The sequence below is a fragment of the Marmota flaviventris genome, chromosome 6 (assembly GCF_047511675.1).
Source record: "Marmota flaviventris isolate mMarFla1 chromosome 6, mMarFla1.hap1, whole genome shotgun sequence".
Taxonomy (NCBI): Eukaryota; Metazoa; Chordata; class Mammalia; order Rodentia; family Sciuridae; genus Marmota; species Marmota flaviventris.
In genome coordinates this window covers 151219695-151241787 of record NC_092503.1, presented here as the reverse complement: position 1 = coordinate 151241787, position 22093 = coordinate 151219695, and the positions used below count along the sequence as shown (strand labels likewise).

General features: G+C 41.9%; 1 protein-coding gene and 1 long non-coding RNA gene across 3 annotated transcripts in view; one reads left to right on the top strand and one right to left on the bottom strand.

Annotated features, from left to right (window-relative positions):
- The window catches only part of Rnf144b (ring finger protein 144B), an 83502-nt gene extending 66902 nt beyond the window's left edge, over positions 1-16600 (bottom strand). The window contains exons 1-2 of one of the 2 annotated variants that reach the window (XM_071613719.1): positions 16325-16600; positions 5459-5659 (exon numbers count right to left, since the gene is read on the bottom strand). In XM_071613719.1, the coding sequence (XP_071469820.1) occupies positions 5459-5623 (165 nt within the window). In that variant the 5' untranslated portion in view covers positions 5624-5659; positions 16325-16600. The remainder of the gene's footprint in view (positions 1-5458; positions 5660-16324) is intronic. The other variant, XM_071613718.1, reaches the window with a different exon arrangement.
- Positions 16601-16609: 9 nt separating this feature from the next.
- LOC139706078 (uncharacterized) lies at positions 16610-21105 on the top strand. Its single transcript, XR_011707794.1, has 3 exons — positions 16610-17748; positions 18284-18379; positions 19676-21105. It is a non-coding gene; the product is annotated as an uncharacterized lncRNA (long non-coding RNA).
- The last annotated feature ends 988 nt before the right edge of the window (positions 21106-22093 follow it).

Below are 22093 nucleotides of genomic sequence, written 5' to 3'. Positions count from 1 at the left end.
AAAGAGTGAGTTGCAAAAGTCAGAAAGTGAATTTTCATATTTGGATGATTTAAAACAAGAGACGATAAAAACAGAAACAGATGCTCTTTCATGTCATTAGTGGACTAACATCCCTGTGGACCTAACTTTCAGAACAGGACAGCTAATCATGCAGCACCTCTCTCTGCAACCCCAAAACACCAACTTCTTGGGCTCTTTAATGCTCCAAATGACCTATAACTTACATCACGCCAGTGAGAGTTATGCCTATTTTGTCGTATATATTAAATTTCTCTTACGTTATCCTTTCTTCTGTGTATTAAAGCTGAGAAGATAGTCTAACAGAAGCTATCTTCACACGCAGAATATCCTTTAACAAGAAACTAGATACATCAATAGTTTATTTGAACCACTGTCCATCACATTTCTTTCTCTGGATGCCCTTTAAATCAAGAATTGCCTATGAGACACATTATTATTGGTTCCTTTTAGTTACACATAACATTAGGGTTCATCTTGACACAATTATAAAAGCATGGAATAAAATTTTCTCTAATTCGGTCTCCAGTACTCCCCTTCCCCCCCCCTTTACCCTTCCCTTTACTCTAATGATCTTTCCACTATTTATTTATAGTTTTATTATTAATGTCTTCTGGATGTGCATGATGGTGAGATTCACTGAGGTAAATTCACATATGTACATGGGAAAGTTAGGTCAGATTAATTCCACTGTTCTTCCCTATACTGCCCCTTCTCCTCCCCCCAATCCCCTTCTATACTCCACTGATCTTTCTTCTATTTAGATGAAATCCCCCCACCCCTTTTTCTTTTCTTTCTTCTTTCCCCCACCCTTATTTTGGACTAACTTCCATATATCAGAGAAACAACTGACCTTTGACTTTCTTTTTTTTTATAATTTAGTTGAATATTTTCTAATGGCATTAAAGTTTTATATATAATAGTCTCCAGTTCCATCCATTTATTAGGAATTTCATTCTTCTTTATGACTAATATTAATTATTATTTTCTTTATCCATTCACCTGTTGAAAGGTACCCGGGTTGTTTCCATAGCTTGGCTATTGTGAATTTTGCTACTGTGAACATCAATATGGCTGCATCACTGTAGTATGTTGATTTTAGATCTTTTGGATATAACCAAGGAATGGGATAGCTGGGTGACGTGGTGGTTCCATTCCTAGGTTTTTTGTCTTTTGCATTTGGGACTGGGGATTGAAACGGGGGTGTTTAACCATTTAGCCACATCCCCAGCCCTATTTATTTATTTATTTTTATTTTGAGACAGGGTCTCATTAAGTTGCTTAATCAAGAATTGCCTATGAGACACATTATTATTGTGGACCTCATTAAGTTACTGAGGCTGGCTTTGAATTTGTGACCCTCCTGTCTCAGCCTCCCAAGTTGCTGGGACCATTCCTAGTTTTTCAAGGAATCTCCATACTGCTTTCCAGACTACAAATTTGTAGTCCCACCAACAATATATGAGCATACCTTTCCCCTACATTCTCTGAAACACTTATTATTTGTATTCTTTATAATTGCCATCCTGACTGGAGTGAGATGAAGTCTCAAGGTAGTTTTGATTTGCATTTCCCTAATTGCTAGAGATGTTGTACATTTTTTTCCATATATTTGTGAGCCTTTTGTATTTCTTCTTTTGAGAAGTGTCTATTTAGTTCTTTTGCCCATTTATTGATTGGATTATTTGATGGTGTGTGTGTGTGTGTGTGTGTGTGTGTGTGTGTGTGTGTGTTCTGCATATTAATGCCCTATCTGAGGAACAGGTTTTTGAGTTCTTTACCTATTCTGCATATTAATGCCCTATCTGAGGAACAGGTGGCAAAGATCTTCTCCCATTCTCTAGGCTCTCTCTGCACATTCTTAATTGTTACCTTTGCTGGGCAGAAGATTTTAGTTTGATGCTGTCCCACTTATTGACTTTTGGTTTTTTTTTTTTTTTTGTTGCGCTTTAGGAGTCTTGTTAAGGAAGTCAGTTCCTGTGCTAACATGCTGGAGTGCTGACCTTACATTTTCTTCCAACAATTGCAGAGTTTCCAGTACGATTCTTAGGCCTTTGATCACTTTGGGCTGACTTTCATGCACAGTGAGAAATATGGGTCAAGTTTCATTCTCCTATATGGACATCCGGGTTTTCCAGCAGCATCATTTCTCCAACATGTGCTTTAGGCACCTGTGTCTAGTATCAGATAATTGTACTTCTGTGGGTTTATCTCTGTGTCTTCTAGTCCATTGGCCTTCATATCTTTTTTGGCACCAGTGTTATGCTGTCTTTGTTACTAAAGCCCCATAGTATAATTTGAGGTCCTGTATTATTGAGGCCACCAGCATCACTGTTTTTGTTCAGAGTTGCTTTGGCTATTCTGGCTCTTTTATTTTTCCAAATGAATTTTAGAACGGCTTTTTCTAGTTCTATAAAGAATGTCATTGGTATTTTCATTGGGATAGCATTGATTTTGCATAATGCCTTTGGTAGTGTGGCCATTTTGATCATATTAATTCTGCCTATCCAAAAACATGGGAGGTCTTTTCATCTTCTAACACCTTCTTCGATTTCTTTATTCTTCAGTATTCTATGGTCTTCATCGTAGAGGGCCTTCACCTCTTTCATTAGATTAATTCCCGTGTGTGTGTGTGTGTGTGTGTGTGTGTGTATTTTTAAGGTTATTGTGAATGGGATAGTTTTTCTAATTTCTTTTTCAGCAGACTCATTGTTGGAGTATAAGAAAGTGATGTATGTTGATCTTACATCCTGTTACTTTTCTAAATTTGTTAATGGACTAGAAGTTACATGACATAATTTAAAGCAGTGTTCTTCAAAGCACCGGTTGTGGACAAGTCAGTAGGTGGCAAGGTGCAACAGAAGCCCTTCGTCAGAAGTTAAATGGGGGTGGCACTCCAGTGGCACAATTGATTCTCATAAGGTACTTATAAGAAGTTACACAGGGTCCCCCTGCTTTCCTTTCACCCTAAGTTCTCACAAAGCCTCCAAAGTACAACTATGCATTACTTTCCTCCAAGAAAAAACATGGCAGTTTCCAAACTAATCCAACTGTGGAATGTTTTATTAAAGAATCATCTTGGCCTCACAGAGCTGCCGGTCCATGGAACACAATGGGATGGAGAGAAGCCAGTTCTCCCTAAAGACAGGAAATGAGCGGGCGAACATGGACTAGTCAAGACAGGGCGCCACATCCACTCATTCTGCACTCCCAGAATGCAATGCCCCCCACAGCTGGAGCACTGTGAAGGGTCCTGGCACCTCTATTTTCCAACTGAGAAACAGGGAGGTTAATCATGTGCCCATTCACACAGATGAGTTAAGACAGAGCTAGAACTGGAGCACAGTGGCCTTAGAAGCAAAAAGAATTTAAGCTCCCAGCAGAACGGCCAGGGAGGCCTCTTAGGATGAACAGCCCAAAATAGAATGTTAAAAGACTTCATTAAATCCATGAAAACACAGCGGTACTCCACCAAATTTAGCAGGTAGACCATTACATTTGGCTATTCCTCAGGGGAAAGGGAGGGTGAGGGGAGTTCTTAGCAAAACCGGTAAAGCTGTATTTAAAATATGGTACACATAAGAAGTCTTTCCCAGTCAAAAACTGGGAGATGTCATCATCCTATTTAAAGTGGAAATTGGGAGAATGTAGCATATGAAAAAATGTTACAAATTTCTTTTCATCCTTGAAAACAAAAGATATGTGATATCTTTAATTTGAATGAAAATTTAAGTGTGGAGCTATTAGACACATTTTTAAATATTTTTGTGAAAAAGAAGAAATAAATCTATAACGAAAACAAAGTGTTAACATAGTATTTCAGACAAGTCTGATTCTAATCACAAATGTCCAGACACTAATGTGATCACACACACACAACTTCCTATTTTAGATCACTGGGTTAATAGGAGACCAGGGAAGATTAATGCCTTCAGGTATAAAAGTTCCTAAAGAGGGAGGGTACTGAAAGTATTAAGCCATTTGATTGTCTGCTTTTGGGCACTCCCTAACACTGAGGAGGGATGAATCTCGATGACAGAATAATCTAATTGTACTGACTCCTACTCCCAAATTGCTGAAGGAGAAATGAGAAGTAGTTGGGCTGCTTTTAATTAGGAACTAAAATCTATTGAAACATTAATGTGTCAGCGATGGTTATTTACAAATAAGAAGTATAACCTTTGCCTGGTATTCTTCACCCAATGCTGACGCACAAACTTTAATTCTGCCCTGAAACCTCACAGCAAAAACTCAATTCCATATCCTGCTTGCAAACACCAGTTACCCTCTGAGAAAATTTCCATCATGAATTCTCACCAAATGTTGCTTCTGACTCATTGTTTCAAGGATTAGCAAGGGTCAGAAACATGTGCGAGAAAGAGAAATAATAGTTTCTGAAGGACAGTAGTCCGAAACAAAGCAAGACCAAAGGAACCGGATGTTGCTCTAGATACTAGGTCATTTCCTCACTTCCTACAAAGCAACACACACAGGCAAGATAAGGAAGGAGAAGCAAAGTCAATACGAGTTTCGGTGAAGCCTGCTCCTGACCGCCCGACTGGAAACCACCACATGCCCTCAGACCACACACGCTTGCCAGACTCTACATTTTCCCTAAATCCTTTTTCGTCAATACTAGATAACTTACCTACTTATTATGATATTTGTTTGTTGTTTTTTGTATAACTTTCTTTGATAGGCTATAAGCTCCTAAGAACAAAGATCCATTCCAGGTTTTGTTTCTCTGATAAAATCCTGGCCCCTGAAATAGTTCCTGGGACACAGTTACTGTTCAACAGAACTGTGCTGAATGCATAAACAATGTAACAATATTTTCTGCTAGGAACTCAGCAGTCTGTCTCCTATCTTTATACCTTAACCAACTAACCTTCAAAGACACTTGTAATAAAGGTCACAGGCATTAATACCTGGTGTCACCCTAAAAGAGAGAAGCTCACCCCAGGAGATTTCTGGGGTTCTCTCCTGTGGAACAAGAAGATTCAGAATACCATAGAAAGAAAGGGAAGATGACAAAGTAAAACAATAATATATCATGTCTTTGTAGGAGGTGAGCAAGGCTATGAAAGAAAATTCAGTAAATTGCTACCTGATTCTCTATCATTCAAAACCTAGTGAGCTTCTTAGAGATATTAAGTGCTTTCTATTTTGTTACTTAACTAGAATCTTAAGAACAGACTGTACTTATTCAATCAATAATTAAATTTCATATACACATCATATTTACTAAAAAAACCATTAAACATTGGATTTACCATGTGAGCTGCTATTTGGAAAGTGAAGCAAATGTGACGTTGTTTTCCAAAGCAAGATCATATTGGAGCAAACTTTGGCTTCTCAAAGAGCCACAGAAATGTATCCTACTCTCACAGTTTTTCCCTTTGTCCTTTTTCTCATAATGAAAGCATCAAGGAAAGCTTACAGCTGTGCAAAAGATGCACTGGCACTCCTGGAGTGTGGTCATCTTGTCCAGAGGCTGTTCGCACAAGCAGAGCTTGCAAGTGACGAGGGGGGCCGGAGCGAGGTCTCCAGGTGTGGGATTTTCGGCAGTCATGGTGAGGTAGTGGAGCCTACCAACTGAGCCCATCAGCCTGTCTTCAGCCTTCTTCTGTCTCCTCAATCCCTGCAGAGAGGTCCAAAGCAGAAAATATTATATCCATGGATACCACTATTGTTTCACCAACACATGTGGGGACCAGCTGAGCACATCCTCAGCCTCCATGATCTCTAAGAGTACAGCTAATACATTTCTGAGAAGCCTGGGCTGGAGAGCTTGCTATCTTGGCAAGGTATTTATTCCTGGAGTCCTGAAATTTAAGCTGACCTCACCTCACTGTCCCAACTCACAGCATGCAAGCTGTGGGAATTAAAAGGCCACTGTGGCAGGGGCCTGGGGCGATGGTGGGCAAGGGCACGAAGTTTGAGCTGGACAGCATGAATAAGTTTTGGAGATCTACTGTACAGTCTGGGGATTATAGTTAACAATAATGTATCATATACTTTAAAATTGCTGAGTAGAATTAAATGTTCTTACTACAGAAAACATGTGAGGCAATGATATGTTAATTATCTTTTTTTTTAAATTTGTTTTTATGTGGTGCTGAGGATAGAACCTAGTGCCTCTCACATGCTAGGCAAGGGCTCTACCACTAAGCTACAACCCCAGCCCAACAAAATGCTAATGATCTTAATTCACTCATTTCACATGTACACACAGTATATCAGAATACCACACTGTCCACTACAAAGGGACCCCATTTATATTTGTCACATATAGCCTAATAAAGCTGGAGGGGAGGGAGGGAAGTGCCACCATTAGTAAACATGCCATTTAGGAGTTGCATCACTGTAACCAGTTCAACAGGTTCACAAAAACACTCAAAATAGGTGTTGCTCAAAAAAGTTAAAGAATTACCATAATATCCAGCAAGTTCACTTCTTGGTCTATACCCAAAAGGACAGAAAGCAGGGTCTCAAAGAGATATTTGTACATCTATTCTATTATTCACAACAGCCAAAAGGGAAAACCAACTCCAGTGTCCATCAATGGATAAGTGAACAAAATATAGTATTTACTTACAAAGAAATATTATTCTACCTTAAAAAGAGATGAAATTCTAAAACGCTATAATTTTATGGGTGAACCTTGAAGATATTATGCTAAGTGAAATAAACCAGTCAGAAAATGGTAAATACTTTCATTGCATTTAAAAGCCGTACCTAAAGTTGTCAAAGTCATTGAGACAAAAAAGTAACTGGAGTTACCAGGTGGTGAGAGGGGGAAATGAAGAATTATTGTTTAATGGGTGCAGAGTTTCTGCATGGGATGCTGAAAAGGTTCTAGAAGTGGATAGTGGTAATAGCTACACAACCCTTAAGGGATTTAGCACCACTGAATTTATATTTAAAATGGCTGAAATGTTAAGTTTTTATTATGATAAAGATGTTATGAACATTTGTACACCAAAAAAAGTTTTACAGATATTTTCAAAATGTTTAGAGCATCACTGTTCATTGTATGCCTTCACATATATTATTTCATTTAATCTCTTACAACCAGGATGATTATTTTATTCATTTTATAGATGAATTGAGACATTGAAAAGTTATCAGCCAAAGTTCTCAGAGCTTAATACATGGCAGAGCAACTGTGCCAATCAAGGCTGTCTGAAATATAAACATGTTTCTTGTCACATATGTAAGATTTTACTCCTTAGTTTGTGAGTTACATGCCCAGAGGCTGTGAAATCAAAGTTACAAAAAATGTAAAAACAAATATGTGGAGGTGTTTTGGTACTGGGAATGGAACCCAGAGCCTTGCACATGCTAAGCACATGCTCTACCACTGAGCTACACCCCCACCCCTGAAAATATGTTTATGACACAAAAACCTTTTATGTAGCAAAAACTCGTTTTGTTTTTGTTTTTTAAAAAAGGAATTCTAAGCATTTCAAAGGATGAAATGTGACCCATTCAATTGTGACCCAGTGAGATACAGGAAAGAAGACACATATTTCATTTCTTTTGAGCTATGAAAATCCAAAATGATTGTTCAAAAAAGAAACAATTTATTTTCCTGGTATAATAACATCAATTCCCTAATGTGATGGTTTTGAAACATTTTTCAATCAATGGAAATTTATAAAAACAAAAATCTTCACCAAACTACCACTGTATAATAGAGATTAAGTAGTGCTGGTTCACAGTAGGAGACCCAGGGCCAGTCCCCTCGACCCTCTCACAGCCTCTGTGGCGCCATTACACAGTCCTAAGACCACACCACACACAGTCAGAAAAACGGCACTTTGGGTTTTTCACTTTGGGCAAACTCAACAGTGAATGTTTTAAAAAAATGAATGACACATAGCAGGCATGTCATTTTTTAAAAAAGAATACTGAACAAGAAATCATTTCACCATTGATTCAAGCTCTTCACACAGTAAACAGGAGAATCCAAAGTCCTCCCAGTGAATTTCCCCATAGCTGTGAATAGTTACGGAGTTTCCTCTTGATCCCCATTTATGTCTTAAGATTCACCAGTCTCCTGTAACCCCAGCTATCTGGGAGGCTGGAGCAGGAGAATTTCCAAGTTCATTGCCAGCCTAAGCGACTTAGAGAGACCCTGTCTCAAAAGAAGAAGAAAAATATTATAAAGGAGACTGGCATGGTGGTGACCCCTATAATCCAGCGACCCAGGAGGCTGAGACAGGATGATGGCAAGTTCAAGGTCAGCCTCAGCAATTTATTTGTTTTTTTAAAAATATTTTTTTAGTTGTAGATGGACTCAATACCTTGATTTTATTTGTATGTGGTACTGAGGATCGAACCTGAGGTGGGTGCTCTACCACTGAGCTACAACCCCAGCCCAGCCTCAGCAATTTAGCAAGGCCCTACCCAATTTAGAAAGATCCTGTCTCAAAATAAAAAAATAAAAAGGCCTGGGGTTGTGGCTGATTACGTGATTAAGCAACCCTGGTTTCAATTCCTGGCACCAAAAAAAAAAAAAAGTTTTAAAAAGTTTTGAGGGTGTAGCTCAGTGGTGGAGCACCCCTGGGTTTAGTTCCCAGAACTGGGGGAAAAAATAAAAAAGTCCACCAGTCTCACCCTCACAACCCAAACTGCCTCATAAGTGACACAAAGCCCAGTGCGTGTGTCCACAGGAGCACTGAGGACACACTCCGAGCTTCACCTGCCCCTTTGCCCCTATCACCAGCCACACCTCCATGGAGCATGGGCAACTCACTCCCATTCCTCTCCATGTTTTCAGAAAAGTCTTCCAGAGATGCTAACTCACTCCCTGGTCTACTGGCTTGCTCCACTTGTTCTTCCTCATACCCCACATTTTTATCTAAGAAAGTGATTTGAATTACACACCTACCACTTGGATTTAAAAGGTAACAATTATAATTATTTTTACAGGTATTACAGATGTAACTGTGATTCTCATTGGGTGTTAAGAACCCCTTGGGTAAAGAATTTTGGCAGAGAATGTAGGGGCGTGTTGGAAAGAAGAGAAATCTGGCAGCTGCCTTTAGGTTTAAACTTTCTAAGACCGGTGGCAGTTTTCAGTGGCTTACATATCCCCAGCCATACAGCAGGACAGATTGGCCAGGCCACCTAAGAAAGGAAGCCGCTCAAACCATCTGATCTCACACTGAACTACCAGGAAAAGAGAACCGGCAACTCTACCTGCTCCAAGGGGGTCTTGCTCTATATAAAGTGTTCATCATATGAGAAGCAAGTGCCATCAGATAGGAAAAGAACAGGAAAGTCACTTTCCCCCTCACGTGTTTTCATTAGAATCATCAAAGAAAGGACGGCTTCAGAAGGCGTGCAGGAAGCACAGGATGGATAAGGAATTTTCATCTCTGCTGCCAGCCTGAAAAAGCAATCTGCTCCCCTAACGCAGAGGGTGAGGAACCAACGTTCAGGGTATTTTTAACTAGTGTAGTTTATGCCCGTTTTACTACCCAGAATCAAAACACTATCCCTTGGCACAAAAAAAGATAATGTAACTGGAAAGGACAGCGTTTTATCAGAATGCTAATCTAGTTATTTAGAAATATTTACACCATTCTGCAAAACCCTGAAAACTTGGATTAAACTCACAAAGCACAAACAGACTAAGAGAAATAGAAAAACCATTGGAATGAATCAACCAAACACTATTGATGTAAGAGAATGTATGCAAAACTCCACTGATCCATGCACAGGCCCTAATTCCAGACTATACTCTGAAAGTCTAAGGGTGACTTGAGAACAAGGAACAAGAAGGAATAGGAGACACCTGAATATTCTCAAATGTTTATATGCCCTTACAAGACCCTGAGTTGTCCTATGAAGTAGCTGGGAGAGCAGATGTGGATGCAGACCCTCGGAGGGGGCTGGCAGAGGGGAGGGATTCCAAGAAGGGTAGGTGGTGGGAGGTAAGGCTGAGGGCCACCTGTGTCACAGGGAGATTCTCAGGAAGTCAGTGCTCTAGTGGAAAAGGAAGAGGTAGCAATCCAAAGACCCATCACTGCCTTGTTGGGAAAAGTCTCCCAACTCCAGCTAAGAATGGCACTCCAGACAGCAGCTACCATGCAACACAATCTGAAAATTGGTACAGTAGCCCCTTTGTATCCTTGGGACATTAGTTCCAGGAACCCCTTCAGATGCCAAAATCCACAGATGCTCAACTTCCTTACGTGAAATAGCATAGTATTTGCACATAACCTCCAAGCATTCTCCCATGTAGTTTAAGTCATCTCTAGAGTACGTATCAATATGAGGGAAATGCTGTATAAGATGTTAATTGTTGAGAAAATAATTACAAGAAAAATATCTGTATGTGCTCAGTACAGACTCAATTTTTTTTCCTGAATATCTCTGATCCACAACTGGGTGCATCCTCAGATTGAACAGGTGCGGAACGTGCGGATACAGAGATCAAGTGTGCTACATTGACCTTGGCACTTCTACCCAATAGAGAGCTTTATTTAGCCACTGGTTCATGTTCTTAACAGAAGATATTGGGAACTGAAATGGTACTGGCTGTTAGTGAAGGGCTGACCAGCGTCAATCATTAGCCGTTTGCTGGAATTCTACCCAAATACATCCTGGAGTGCAAGGTGGACCCCTGGCTAGAAGCAGAAGCAAGACAAGAGGGTGATGAGGACAGAGCTTAGGATCAGGAACCCAGAGCAATGCTCCAACCAGCTCAGTGTCGTGAACACTGATTAAGTCTTTGGCCAGTGCTCCCGTCATTCAGGGACAAAAAGAACCAGTGCATATCAGCAAAATCAGAAAGCTCTCATGTGCCCCAGGAGCACAGGAACCAGTGGAGCACCAGCAGACTCGCTCCAGAGAAATGCATGCTCTGAATCCATGGAATGTTTGACAGAATAATGCTCAAGGCCAGTGCGTTGGTGGACATGCGCGGCCACACAGAGCATGCCCTGTCGTTATTTTAATAATAACATAGATCAGAAAATATTCTCTGACAGAAGCAATCCCAAGAAACACTTGGCTCATAGATGCGATGGAAATAAATATCCCCTACTCAGGACGTGTGAGGTGGCAGCATCGTAAAGCATTGCTCCTCATGGTACCTTGCGAGGTAGGATGGGGAACTTCGGTCCCTCCCCGTTTCACAGCTTCATTTGGAGGTGAAAAGGCATTTCAGTCCACAACTCCTGTTTAGCATCTTCCTCTCAAGATTCCAGGATGACAATGAGATCATAACTTTGTAACCTGCAGGCCATTATCTTCTAAATATGGAACTGATCTGCAAATACAGCTAAGCATCCCCTGAGGACAGGGACATGTCACTGTGTGAATATGGCAGAGTGCACTGCAGATGGCAGAAGCCAACTCTTGTGATGTGACCATCAGACACGGTGAACAGAAGGCATGAGAAGCTGTGGCCAGGTGACACTGCTTCACAGTGGACTTTGTTTTTATAATAAGTAAAAGTAACCTTCCAGTACCAATGAAAAGCATGATATAGTAAATACGTAAACCAATAACGTAGTTGTGTATATCAAGTATTACATATTGCACATAATTTCATGTTATTGTCTTTGTACACCTGGCAGTGCCGTAGAGTGTTTACGCCAGGATCACCACAAACATGTGAGGAATGTCTTCTACCACCAGATGGCTGTGACATCACTAGGTGACAAGAACTTTTTAGCTCCACTGGAATCTGTGGGACCACCATCATATATGTGGTCCGCCATTGGTTGAGGCGTTATATGGCACATGACTGGGTATCCTCTTTAACCATTTTTTTGGGGGCAGGGGTAATACCAAGAATTAAACTGGAGGCACTCAACCACTGAGCCACATCTCAGCCCTATTTTGTATTTTATTTAGAGACAGGGTCTCACTGAGTTGCTTAGAGCCTCGCTTTTGCTGAGGCTGGCTCTGAACTCACAATCCCCCCTGCCTCGGCACCCCCAGCTGCTGGGATTACAGGCGTGCGTCACCGTGCCCGGCCTCATTAACCATTTTTGTGGGTGGAAAGAGCAAGGAGGAGCACATTCAATACCAACAAGAATTGTTTTCTAAAGTATCTCTTTGCTGTTTAAAAGTATGTCACAAACAAGATTCTTGACTACTGTTTTAATGAGATCTAATTTTAAAGTTTTTTCCTACAAAATAGCTATGGAGGGAGATTTGAGAACATGGCCAACAGAGCACATGACTCTTTCTTTGACTCTTCTTGGCATGTTCTCATTACACTACAGGGTAAGGCCCAAGAGGTGGCAATCCATTCCGACTCTGCTAACAATACAAACTTATCAAAGAAGGTAGGAGTGAATGGGAGACAGGGACAGGCTCCAGATTTGGGGCACTGCAACTTCACACCGTCCTGGAAGCTCCCTCCTGAACACCACCCGGCCCTGCCCACTCTTTTTTAATCAGTGGTTCCCCTGCCTCCCACACCTATTTACACAGCCCTGCTGAATACTTTTCTTCCCCTGCCTGGCAGAACAACAAAGCTCCCAAGCAGGAAGGAAGGCCGCTGACTGGCAGGTCAGACAATGAGGCAATGAGCAGATCAAGGAGAAGTGGTATCCAGAAAGCCCCACAGAGCAAGATTCTCATTTCTTGGGTCAGGATATGAACATCTAAATCAAAAATTGTTCTGCAAATGTATAAAAGCCTGACTAAATAGTACCCTTCCTATAAAGGCTGAAAACTTCATATAGAATTTTTAGTTAGAAATGAGTTTAAAACCAATTTGGAAGCGGAGTCTCCTCCCTCCCATGCTGAGCAAGGTCTGGGGTGTTTATTTGCAATGTCTTTGCCAAATAAGGTTCTTGTAGCTGGAACCCAGAGTGCAGGAAACAAAGTCAACCCACAAAGAACCAAATTCCACATGTCAGGTGGTAGGGATGGAAAGGTGATTAAGCCCAGTCCCTACGTACAAAGGGGAAACTAGTTGGGGAGGTTGTCAACAGATGATTTCAAATAGCCACAGAGAAGAATCCGTGGGTTTATGGTTTCAGCCACAAGCCCATCAAAGAGAAATGAGTTATCTTATTCTGTCTTCCAAGAAAAACAACAGGTTGACTAAGGGATAGGACTCAAACTCACAACTTCAAAGAGATTAGTGAGGTCTGGGTCTCGAAATACGCTTTTTAAAAAATATTTCTTTTTAGTTGTAGACAGACACAATACCTTTATTTATTTATTATTTACTTACTTACTTATTTTTAGATGGTGCTGAAGATCGAACCCAATGCCTCACACGTGCTAGGCAAGTTCTCTACCACTGAGCCACAATCCCAGCCCTCAAAACAGCTCTTAATTGATACTCAAGCCATGCCATCAAAAGTCTCTCTTGCTATGAATAAGGGAATTGTGTTTCACTTAAGTTGTGTTTCCTATCAAGAAAGGGAGCCTATCCCAGACGGGAACTTTCTTGTTCCAGGTTGGAAAAGCATTGGTCACCTTTACTCTCTACAATGTGTCATTTTCCATTTTTAAATAACTAGTACAGTATGATACATTGGGTTAAGAAGTGCTCAACAACCAAGTATGTAGCAAATGCCAAGTTACTACAAATAAAATATTTCTCCAAAGCCTCCTCTATATGCTTAAAGGTCGAAAAATAAAATTGAGACATTAACTAACTGAACTTAGGTGCTGTTATTGCCTCTTGGAGTTACTTAAGGCTCAAATGACATCAGAGAAACATTACCCAAACAAACCAAAAACAACAACAAAACCACACACAGAGGAAAAACACATGATCAGGATGAAAAACATCAAAGTAGTTTTCACACTCTGGTAAAACAACCTGAATTAAGAATGACCACCCAAGTCCAAAGCCACTGCCAAGATTATCAGAATCTTTACAGACAAGAGACCACAATTCACACCCTTTAGGTCCCCAGCATCCAGCATAGTGCCTGGCAAACAGTCGTCACCCAACAGTAGAGTGTTGCTTGTACATGGAGGAGAAGAAATATTCAAGACCTGGTTCTCACCTGTACTCACTTTCAATAATTCAAAACTTAAAATATTGATAAACAAAGGTATAACTAAGGAGCTTCTATAAGGTAATGCAGAAATCCCTGAAAAAAATGTCTGGTATTCTGAAGCAATCACTGCAAATACCCACTCCCCAAAGTGGAAAGCATGATTGAGTGGCAGCTTGGCCCCTTTCCCACATTCCAAATAATCAGTTGCACAAAGTAGGTTCAGTCCCAAAACTGTTTGGACTTTGTTCTTCCAGTCAACATCTGGGTTCAACCTGATTCCTGACCTCTACCTCCAACTGGAGACTGCAAACACGAAGAACCTCACTCAACAAGAAAGTAATGTCACATCAAGGGCAGGGGAAACACAGAAGCCACTCTGCAGAGATAGAAATGTTCTAAACACCTGAAATATTGAAACAACCTTTTAAGAAGGAAAGTTGAATACCTTTTCTGATGAAAAGTACTCATAATTTTGGAGAGAAAGATGTCTTCTGGGAAGCTAGATGGTCTTACTAGGTAGATAAAACAAACTTTTTCTTTCTAGAAAGAGTATACTTTTCTCTTTGCTGTAGAATATGGCTGCAAAAACCTGGTTCATAATCTGAGACCCAAAAGCTGATTATTTTTACAAGACAGGTCTTAAACTGACCTAGTTTAGAAACCTGAATGCCTTTAAATCGCAAGTGAACTGAAACCATTCATGAGAATGGAGCTTTTGAATGCTGAGAATGTTCTTCAGGGCTCAGCACAAAGATATTTGGCATAATGACTGTAAATATTTGTAAAACTCTGGGTAAATTGACAGTGTCTGACCACACTCAGACCTTCCTTCCAGCGCAGTAGTACAAGAGCAAGTTATCTAGGGTGATTGGTTTGGAGCTCTTTTTTTTGGTTGAGTTTTTTGGTTTGTGTGAGATTAAAAGCCAAGCAACCCAATTCTGCCCTTTGACTTTTTTTTCATATTCACTATATATGTTTAATTTTCTTTTAAGCCATCAAGTTAGTCAGAGTACTTTTGAAACAGGCATTTTTCTAAGTTGATGCCCACCACAAAGAATAAAATACCCTGCCAAAGGCGTGGAAGGGCAGGGCAGACGTTAGGTGAAATCACAGCCTTGAATTTCATAATACAATTATCTCCAAGTAGCTTTGTGCATCTGCTAGAGATTTCTCTTTTTCTCTCCTTCTCCTCCTCCTCAAGATAGTTTTAGAAATACTTAAGGAACTGCTACCCATGAAAAGGACCAATGTTCAGAAGGAAGGGCACAGCAAGGAGGGGAGAGAGTCAGAGAGGAGTGAACCATTGAAGGGACCAGAGCCCAGGAAGCTCAGCAGCTCAGGGAAAGCTGCAGCAGATGCTTTAATTAGCCAGCAACTCAGTGAAGACCGGCTGGGTTCCTTTTGCCTCATCCACACCCTGAAAACTGAGTCATCACAAAGTTCATTTATTTTGCTTCTGGGTATAGACACCCCTAATCTCCTGCTTCAGAAATGTTAAATGCATTATCCTGTAATTCATACCTCTGGATGTTCAAATAAACACCCAGAAATGGCAAGCCAGAAGAATACTGATAGTCCTTATAAGGCTCCCCAGCCTATGTTTTGATAAGATATGTGGGACAGAAAGCAATAAGAAACTGACAGTCTATAGTGGAAACATTTATTCAGAGAGAGGAATTCACCCTGAGAAATCTGTATGTAAGAAGTGTATGCGTCAGGAGCAGATTCACAGCAGAATCCCTGAAACTAATGAGAAAAGCAAAAGGTACCCTGGAAGGGGTAAGCAAAAGATGCCTTTTTCCTGTTAAAACAGAAATCAGTTTCCTTTTAACTTAAACTTGAGGCTACCACAGAGTTTGATTCTGTTTTATACAATTGTCAGAATAACCACAGTGATGTCTGGCCAAGATTCCAGGATTAACCCAACACTGTATCCATAGCTCTGTGTGTCAACATATTGCCATGCATTTCCAAATAACAGAAGGTAGACATCCAAGATCCTGCCAACTTTTATTCTCCCCCAAAGATCCAGGGAGATTTGATCTAATCTTCAATTTTATGATACCTTTGTTACAAATGAAGCTAATGTATTTTCACCTTTACGAAGACATCTATTTTTAAAAGTTAACAGGTGTTTAAGGCATTCAGAATGCATGCAGTGCTGTATGGTTTCAGCACTAGAAACAGAAAATGAAGCCAAGCGCCAAGGTGTCACCGTTGCCTCGCTTCTCTCGCCCGTCTCGGTCCCTTTTCGTGGACTAACGCGGCTCCAGGCTTGCACCGCCTGCAGCCCCGGAGCCGCGCTCTGCACCTACCTGGCAGGAGGGCAGCGTCCCTCTGGCCGCAGCTCCTCAGCGGCGGGTCCTGCGCGCACCGCCAGCCCGAGCTGCGCGGCCGGCGCCGGGGAGGAGGAGCTCTTCCATTCCTCCCTGCCCTGGGCGCTCTGCGGCTGACAGCTCCTCACTTGGCAGGATCGCCAGCGATCGCGCGCCCGGACCTATCGGCGGGGAAGAGGAGGAGTCCCCGCGCGCCTCCCGGCCTGGCCGGCAGGGCGACGCTGGGGACCGTGCCGGGCTGCGGCGGCGCTGGGAGCCGCGTTTATTTATACAGGAAGCTCAGGCGCCGCACTTCCTACTTCCCATCTGGGTCGCACTTCAAGGCAGGTGATGGCTTAACCCTGTCCGAGCCCGGCTGCCGCGCCCGGCTCTCCGCTCTTGTCGCCGCCCGGGGGCCAGGACCTGGCGCGTTCGCCCGCCGGCCGCGGCAACCCCGAGCCCGTGGCGCACCGCAGTCCCGCGCCCTGCACCCGGCTCGCCCCGCCTCGGCGCTTGCGCCTCTCCCTCTGCGCACAACCGCACAGGCCACCTCCCCGGCTGCCCAGCTCCGGTCTCCCTCCTCCAGCGGCCCACGCCGGCCTTCCCACCTCCCTGTTTCCGTACAGCACCTCCCGAGCTCATCACAACAGCTGGCACCTGACCTGTCCTTTTGCGCATAACGACAGAATTAGAATGTGGGGACATCAAGGCAGCGAACAGTGCCAGCTCGCCTCCTAAACCGCAGGCACCGGCCTTGAGGAAGCAGTGGTCTGCGAGGGTGTCATGGAGGGGCTCTGTCAACAAGTTATTCAAGAAACACGTGGGAACTTAACCAGCTGTACCCTTAGGTAAAGCTGCCTTCCACGACGTGCCTTCCTCACTCCAAACTCTGGACATTTGTGTGACATACATGTGGGTGACACACCTCCTGGCTTTCCACACCCGCAAAGGTCACCACCTCAGGAACGTTGTAAGTTGGAACAGTCCTTCCTCCTTCATGGTGTCTTTTTGTGCTCACTCAGCAACCTCATTCTACTTTTGTAACCACTGTCAGGACACTTCTTCCTGAAAGGAACTCCCAAGTCTTAGGGGAAGGGATGTGCAGCGCAGTGACCCTGCACAGCAGGCGCTGCTCCAAAGGCCAGGAGCCACCTGCTTCTCAGCTCACGTGGAAGCAAACTTCCAGGTCAAAGCCAAGTGCTGAAGAACCCAGCTAACTACTGTGATGCTAGGACCTGCAGCAGCACCAGCCCACTGGAGCAGGAGAAGGAACAGAGGACTGGGCAGAGGAGAGGGCAGGAGAACACTCCCAAGCCCCCAGCCCCAGCAAGGAATGTCATCAAAGCATATTTGAGCCTGCAAAGTCCTTCGAGCTATTTTAATCCAAACACCTCATTTTAAAGACAAGAAAACTGATGCCCAGGGTGAGTTAAGTGGTTGGCCAAACCAGACCAGAGCTGACACAAGACCTAAATCTTTATTGCATGAGAAAAATTGCATATTAGTGAAAATCACCCCCAAAGGATATCTAATTTCCGATTTAGCAGTGGCTTAGGTTCTAGATAGCTTCCTCAAGAAATTCTCTTGCTATAGTAACCATTGTTGATGGACAGCAAACAGGAAAGATAAGGTCCCCCTAAGAGGCAGCTTACTCGTTAGTGTTGATGCACATCTTCTGAGCCTTGAACCAAAGTTCAACAGAGTCTACTTTTTAAATTACCACGCAATTAAGTCATCATCGCTTATCTGTAGAATAAAGGTACGAAGTGGCTGCCAATATGAATAAAAACATAGGTTTGACAGTAATCCCACTGGCTGTCATCACAAAAATTTTATATAATTGGATAACTTCACCACAAATTATTCCAACCATGAAAATTTATAAAAATTGCAGTCAGAATTTAATAAAACGAAATGAACACATCCAACACTGCAATATAATGCAAACAACTCTTTCAGATCTGCCTAAGACATCCACAATGTGACTGAATATCATTCCCTTGAGCACTTATTGATCTCCTCCAAGACAAGCTGCTAGTGGGGAGGCAGATACAGGTAAGTTAAACGTGGTCCCCATCCTCAAAGACTTCTCAATCCAAGGTAGGAATCAGACAAGTAAATCCATTATCAGAATGCTGTGAGGAGGGATGTGATGGATGGCCATAAGCTCCGAGTGCCACGGGAGCAGAGAAGAGTAAATAATGGAAGGGGGTTGATGAAAGGATCAAAGAAGGCTTCTAGGACAAGGTGACTGAAACCCGGTGTCCTTGGGCAGCTGAGTGGGGAAGGCAGACAGGGTGAAGCAGGCAGAGCAAATGGTTAGTGCAAAGTCTTAGACAGATTTAGGTACAGCTTTTCCTAGTTTAGGAAGAACAGTTGCATTCAGAATAGAAGAACAAAGACCTGAATGAATGCAGTGACAATTTTGGTTTGAAAAGGAACAATAGAGAATTCAGAAGCAGAATTGGTAAGATGTGGCATTAATTGGATATGACAGGAGAGAGAGAGAGAGAGAGAGAGAGAGAGAGAGAGAGAGAGAGAGAGAAAGAGCCCAGATTGCGACTTCACCAAGAGTGGGAGTTAAGGAGATGCAATGAGCAGGACGATGAGGCTTCACTTTACACCCTGCAGAATCTCAGGGGTCTCTGGAGCACAGGAGAATTCTCCAGCAGGCCACCAGAGAGAGATCTGGTGGAGTGCCTTATGGAAAGTGCCATCATTGAGGTGGTGGTCATGGATGAAATTACTTAGAGGATAAGTCACCCACAAAATGTAGCATCCTGTAGAGGGAAGCAGAGGCTTTGGACCTAGACAAACTCTACTGCCCACTGGTTATTATATAACCTTCAGTAAACTGTTAACATAAGCTCGTTTTTTTTCTTCTTCTTTAAAGTAAGAAGAATGGTTTTCATCTTATAGGTTATTGTTAAAGTATATGAGAGTTTGTAAAGTAGCTAGCACAGTCCAGATGGGATAGAAATACCTGTATTGTACAAGTATTGGAAGTGGGGCAAAAAATGTCACATCCTGGGGTTGTGCAGTACACAACCTGCTCAGCTGTACATTGTGGTCCTAGCCTGATACACAATAGAACTCAATCAATCATATTCTGTTGAGAGCCACAGTTTAGTCGGAATGAGGCCTGGCATTTTGCTAGAGGGAATGGTTGAAAGGTGACCCTGCTCTGGGAATAGGGCGGCTCTAGGATTAGGGCGGATCCTGCTAGGAATAGGGCAGCTCCAGGAGAACTCTCGAAAGGTCCCTTACAAACTTAAATTCTCTCTACGACTTAGGTAACTGATACTCTTCTTCTCCCACCTTCTCCTCCACCCCACCTTCCTCTTCCCACAGAAGAGTGAATCACCAGATCCTCATTGAACTCAGAGCTGGACGGAACTAACAAATACCATCTGAATAGATCAGAGAATCAGAAGTTAAGGCACAGAAGCCAGGGTTGGAGGACAGTAGGGAGGGGTCCAGAAACTGCTTGAGGCGGGGTTGCAGGTGCCAGGCGTTGGGGGAGCCCGTCTCATGTTATATGAGAAAAAAAATCCCCCTATGCTGAAAAAATCCACTTTCCTTCCAGATTTACTGCTAGTCACGGGAAGTCCTCCCTCCACAGCCTCCATAACATAGGTCTCAAGGGAGCAGGCTGCTGTTTTAATGTGTCTTCCAGGCACACGTCATAGTAGGGCCCTCATAAGGAGCACCTTGGGGACTTTTCCAGTGTAGCAACAACCACAAACTGCATGTGACAATGTTCACATTTCCAGCAAAATGGGGTCACAAAGAGAAGTCTGTCTTACAAACCAGGTTCCAGACGCAGATCCTCCTCAATTCCCTGGAGGTGAATCCTGTTCAGATCACATACAGGACGGCCTGCTCAAAGAAGCAGTCACCACCAGATGCAGTGTGTCTTTGCAAGGAGCGTTCTTCCAAGGGCCTCACAACAACTCCTGAACTCTGATTGTGCCCAACCACAGAACTATACTCACCTCATGAAAGCCACTATGTCCCTAGTTGCAAGTAATGATCTCATAAGGAGTGAAGAAAATAATTCACTGTCTAGGGCCTTCTCTAGTCAGACCACAGGCCTGAGGAGCCGTTTCTCTGCTCCTCGACTGTGGCACCTGGGGTATTCTAATGATTAATTCCTGTATCTCTTTCAGTCATCTTTGAAAAGGGTGTTGGGATTGTTTGGTTAGCTTTCTACTAACACCAGCCCCTCACTCACTGCTGTACCAAAGTTAACAGCCCTGGTGTCTACTAAACGTTTTCCTTTGGGCTCATTTAATCATATATCGTGCACACAGACACACACACACCCTCACGCACACACACAGCATCTTAGCTTAACTCTGTGAATCGCCTCTTCTTCTTCTTTGTCCAAATTTTGTTTTAAAATAGTTGATATTTTTCTCATCAGTTCATAAGAGTTCTTTGTAGCTTTTAGTTATTAACACTTTTCCTGCAATGTATTTTACAGATACTTTTTTCAGAAATAGCTGGTTTCTACTGATTTGTGTTACTTTTCCATGCAATGGTTTTTGATTACATAAGCAAGGATACAGGGTTTTCAATATGTTTTAAAAATATCCTTCAGGATACATTTCATAGTTAATAAATTTGAAATTGGTGACAGTTGACTCTTTTCTGTAGACCATAATAATTTTAATTAAGCAAATACTTTCTTCAGTACTCAAATACCTACCAGATTCAGGAAAAATTCCAAGTGAAATATAGTCTTCATTTTCCTGTTTTGATATTACAGTATGTAAAGTTATTTTCAAAAATATTATCTTTTGCTTATGATACATTTTCTTGAAGAAAAATTATGACAACGAAACTCATCAAACAAATTGTGTCTATTTATAGTTCTGGTTACTGTTTAACCAAATTTAGATACCTAGAAATCACAGGCCTTCTAACGTTCAGTATACTTTGAATTCTGCTAAAAATTATAAATATATCCTGTTAAAAACAGTAGTTTCATGAAAAGATTCTTACAAGTCCCAGTATTCCACGTACAATTATAAAACTTCCAAATGAAAGCCTGTGTGCTGTGTTTGAGTTCTTATTATCTAATCTGCTCAGGTTCTACATTGTATTTATAAGGATAAACTCTGGCTGGGAGTATAGCTCAGTTGGTAGAGTGCTTGCCTTGCATGCATAAGGCCATGGGTTCAATCCCCAGCACCAAAATGATGATCAGTAAGGATAAGTTCTAGTGCCCTCCTGTTTGCAAGCTTAATTTTCCATTAGTGCAATTTGTAAAATTTCAAAAGGTGACTATTTTGCCTACTTATCTTAATTAAAAATTTCCAACAAAATACAACCAAAACTTTCTTTGCAAAAAGAAAAAATCCATATTATAGTAGGCACAGACTTACACAGTAGCTCTTCAAAGATTCAAAACATTCCTAAAATCAGATTGATAATGGTCTGCAAAGAGGAAAAAACATGTATTACCTCCTGAAGGATGCTTTATATGCAACATTGGTTTTGTCACAAAAAAAATTGTAATTCAACTACTTAGCATATACAGAAAAATACTGATGAATTTTGGCAACTATTTTTATTGCAGTAGAATATTTCTATTGCAATGGGTTACATATATCATTTTCTGCTCCATGGATTTCTTTCATAAGCAATTCCATTGTTTATATTCTGACACAAAATACTTATTTGCATGTTCACAGAAAAAATAAATAATTTTCAGTGATTGCCTGAGGCTGGATGGAAAGGTGGGTGTTGACTGCAAAGGGACAC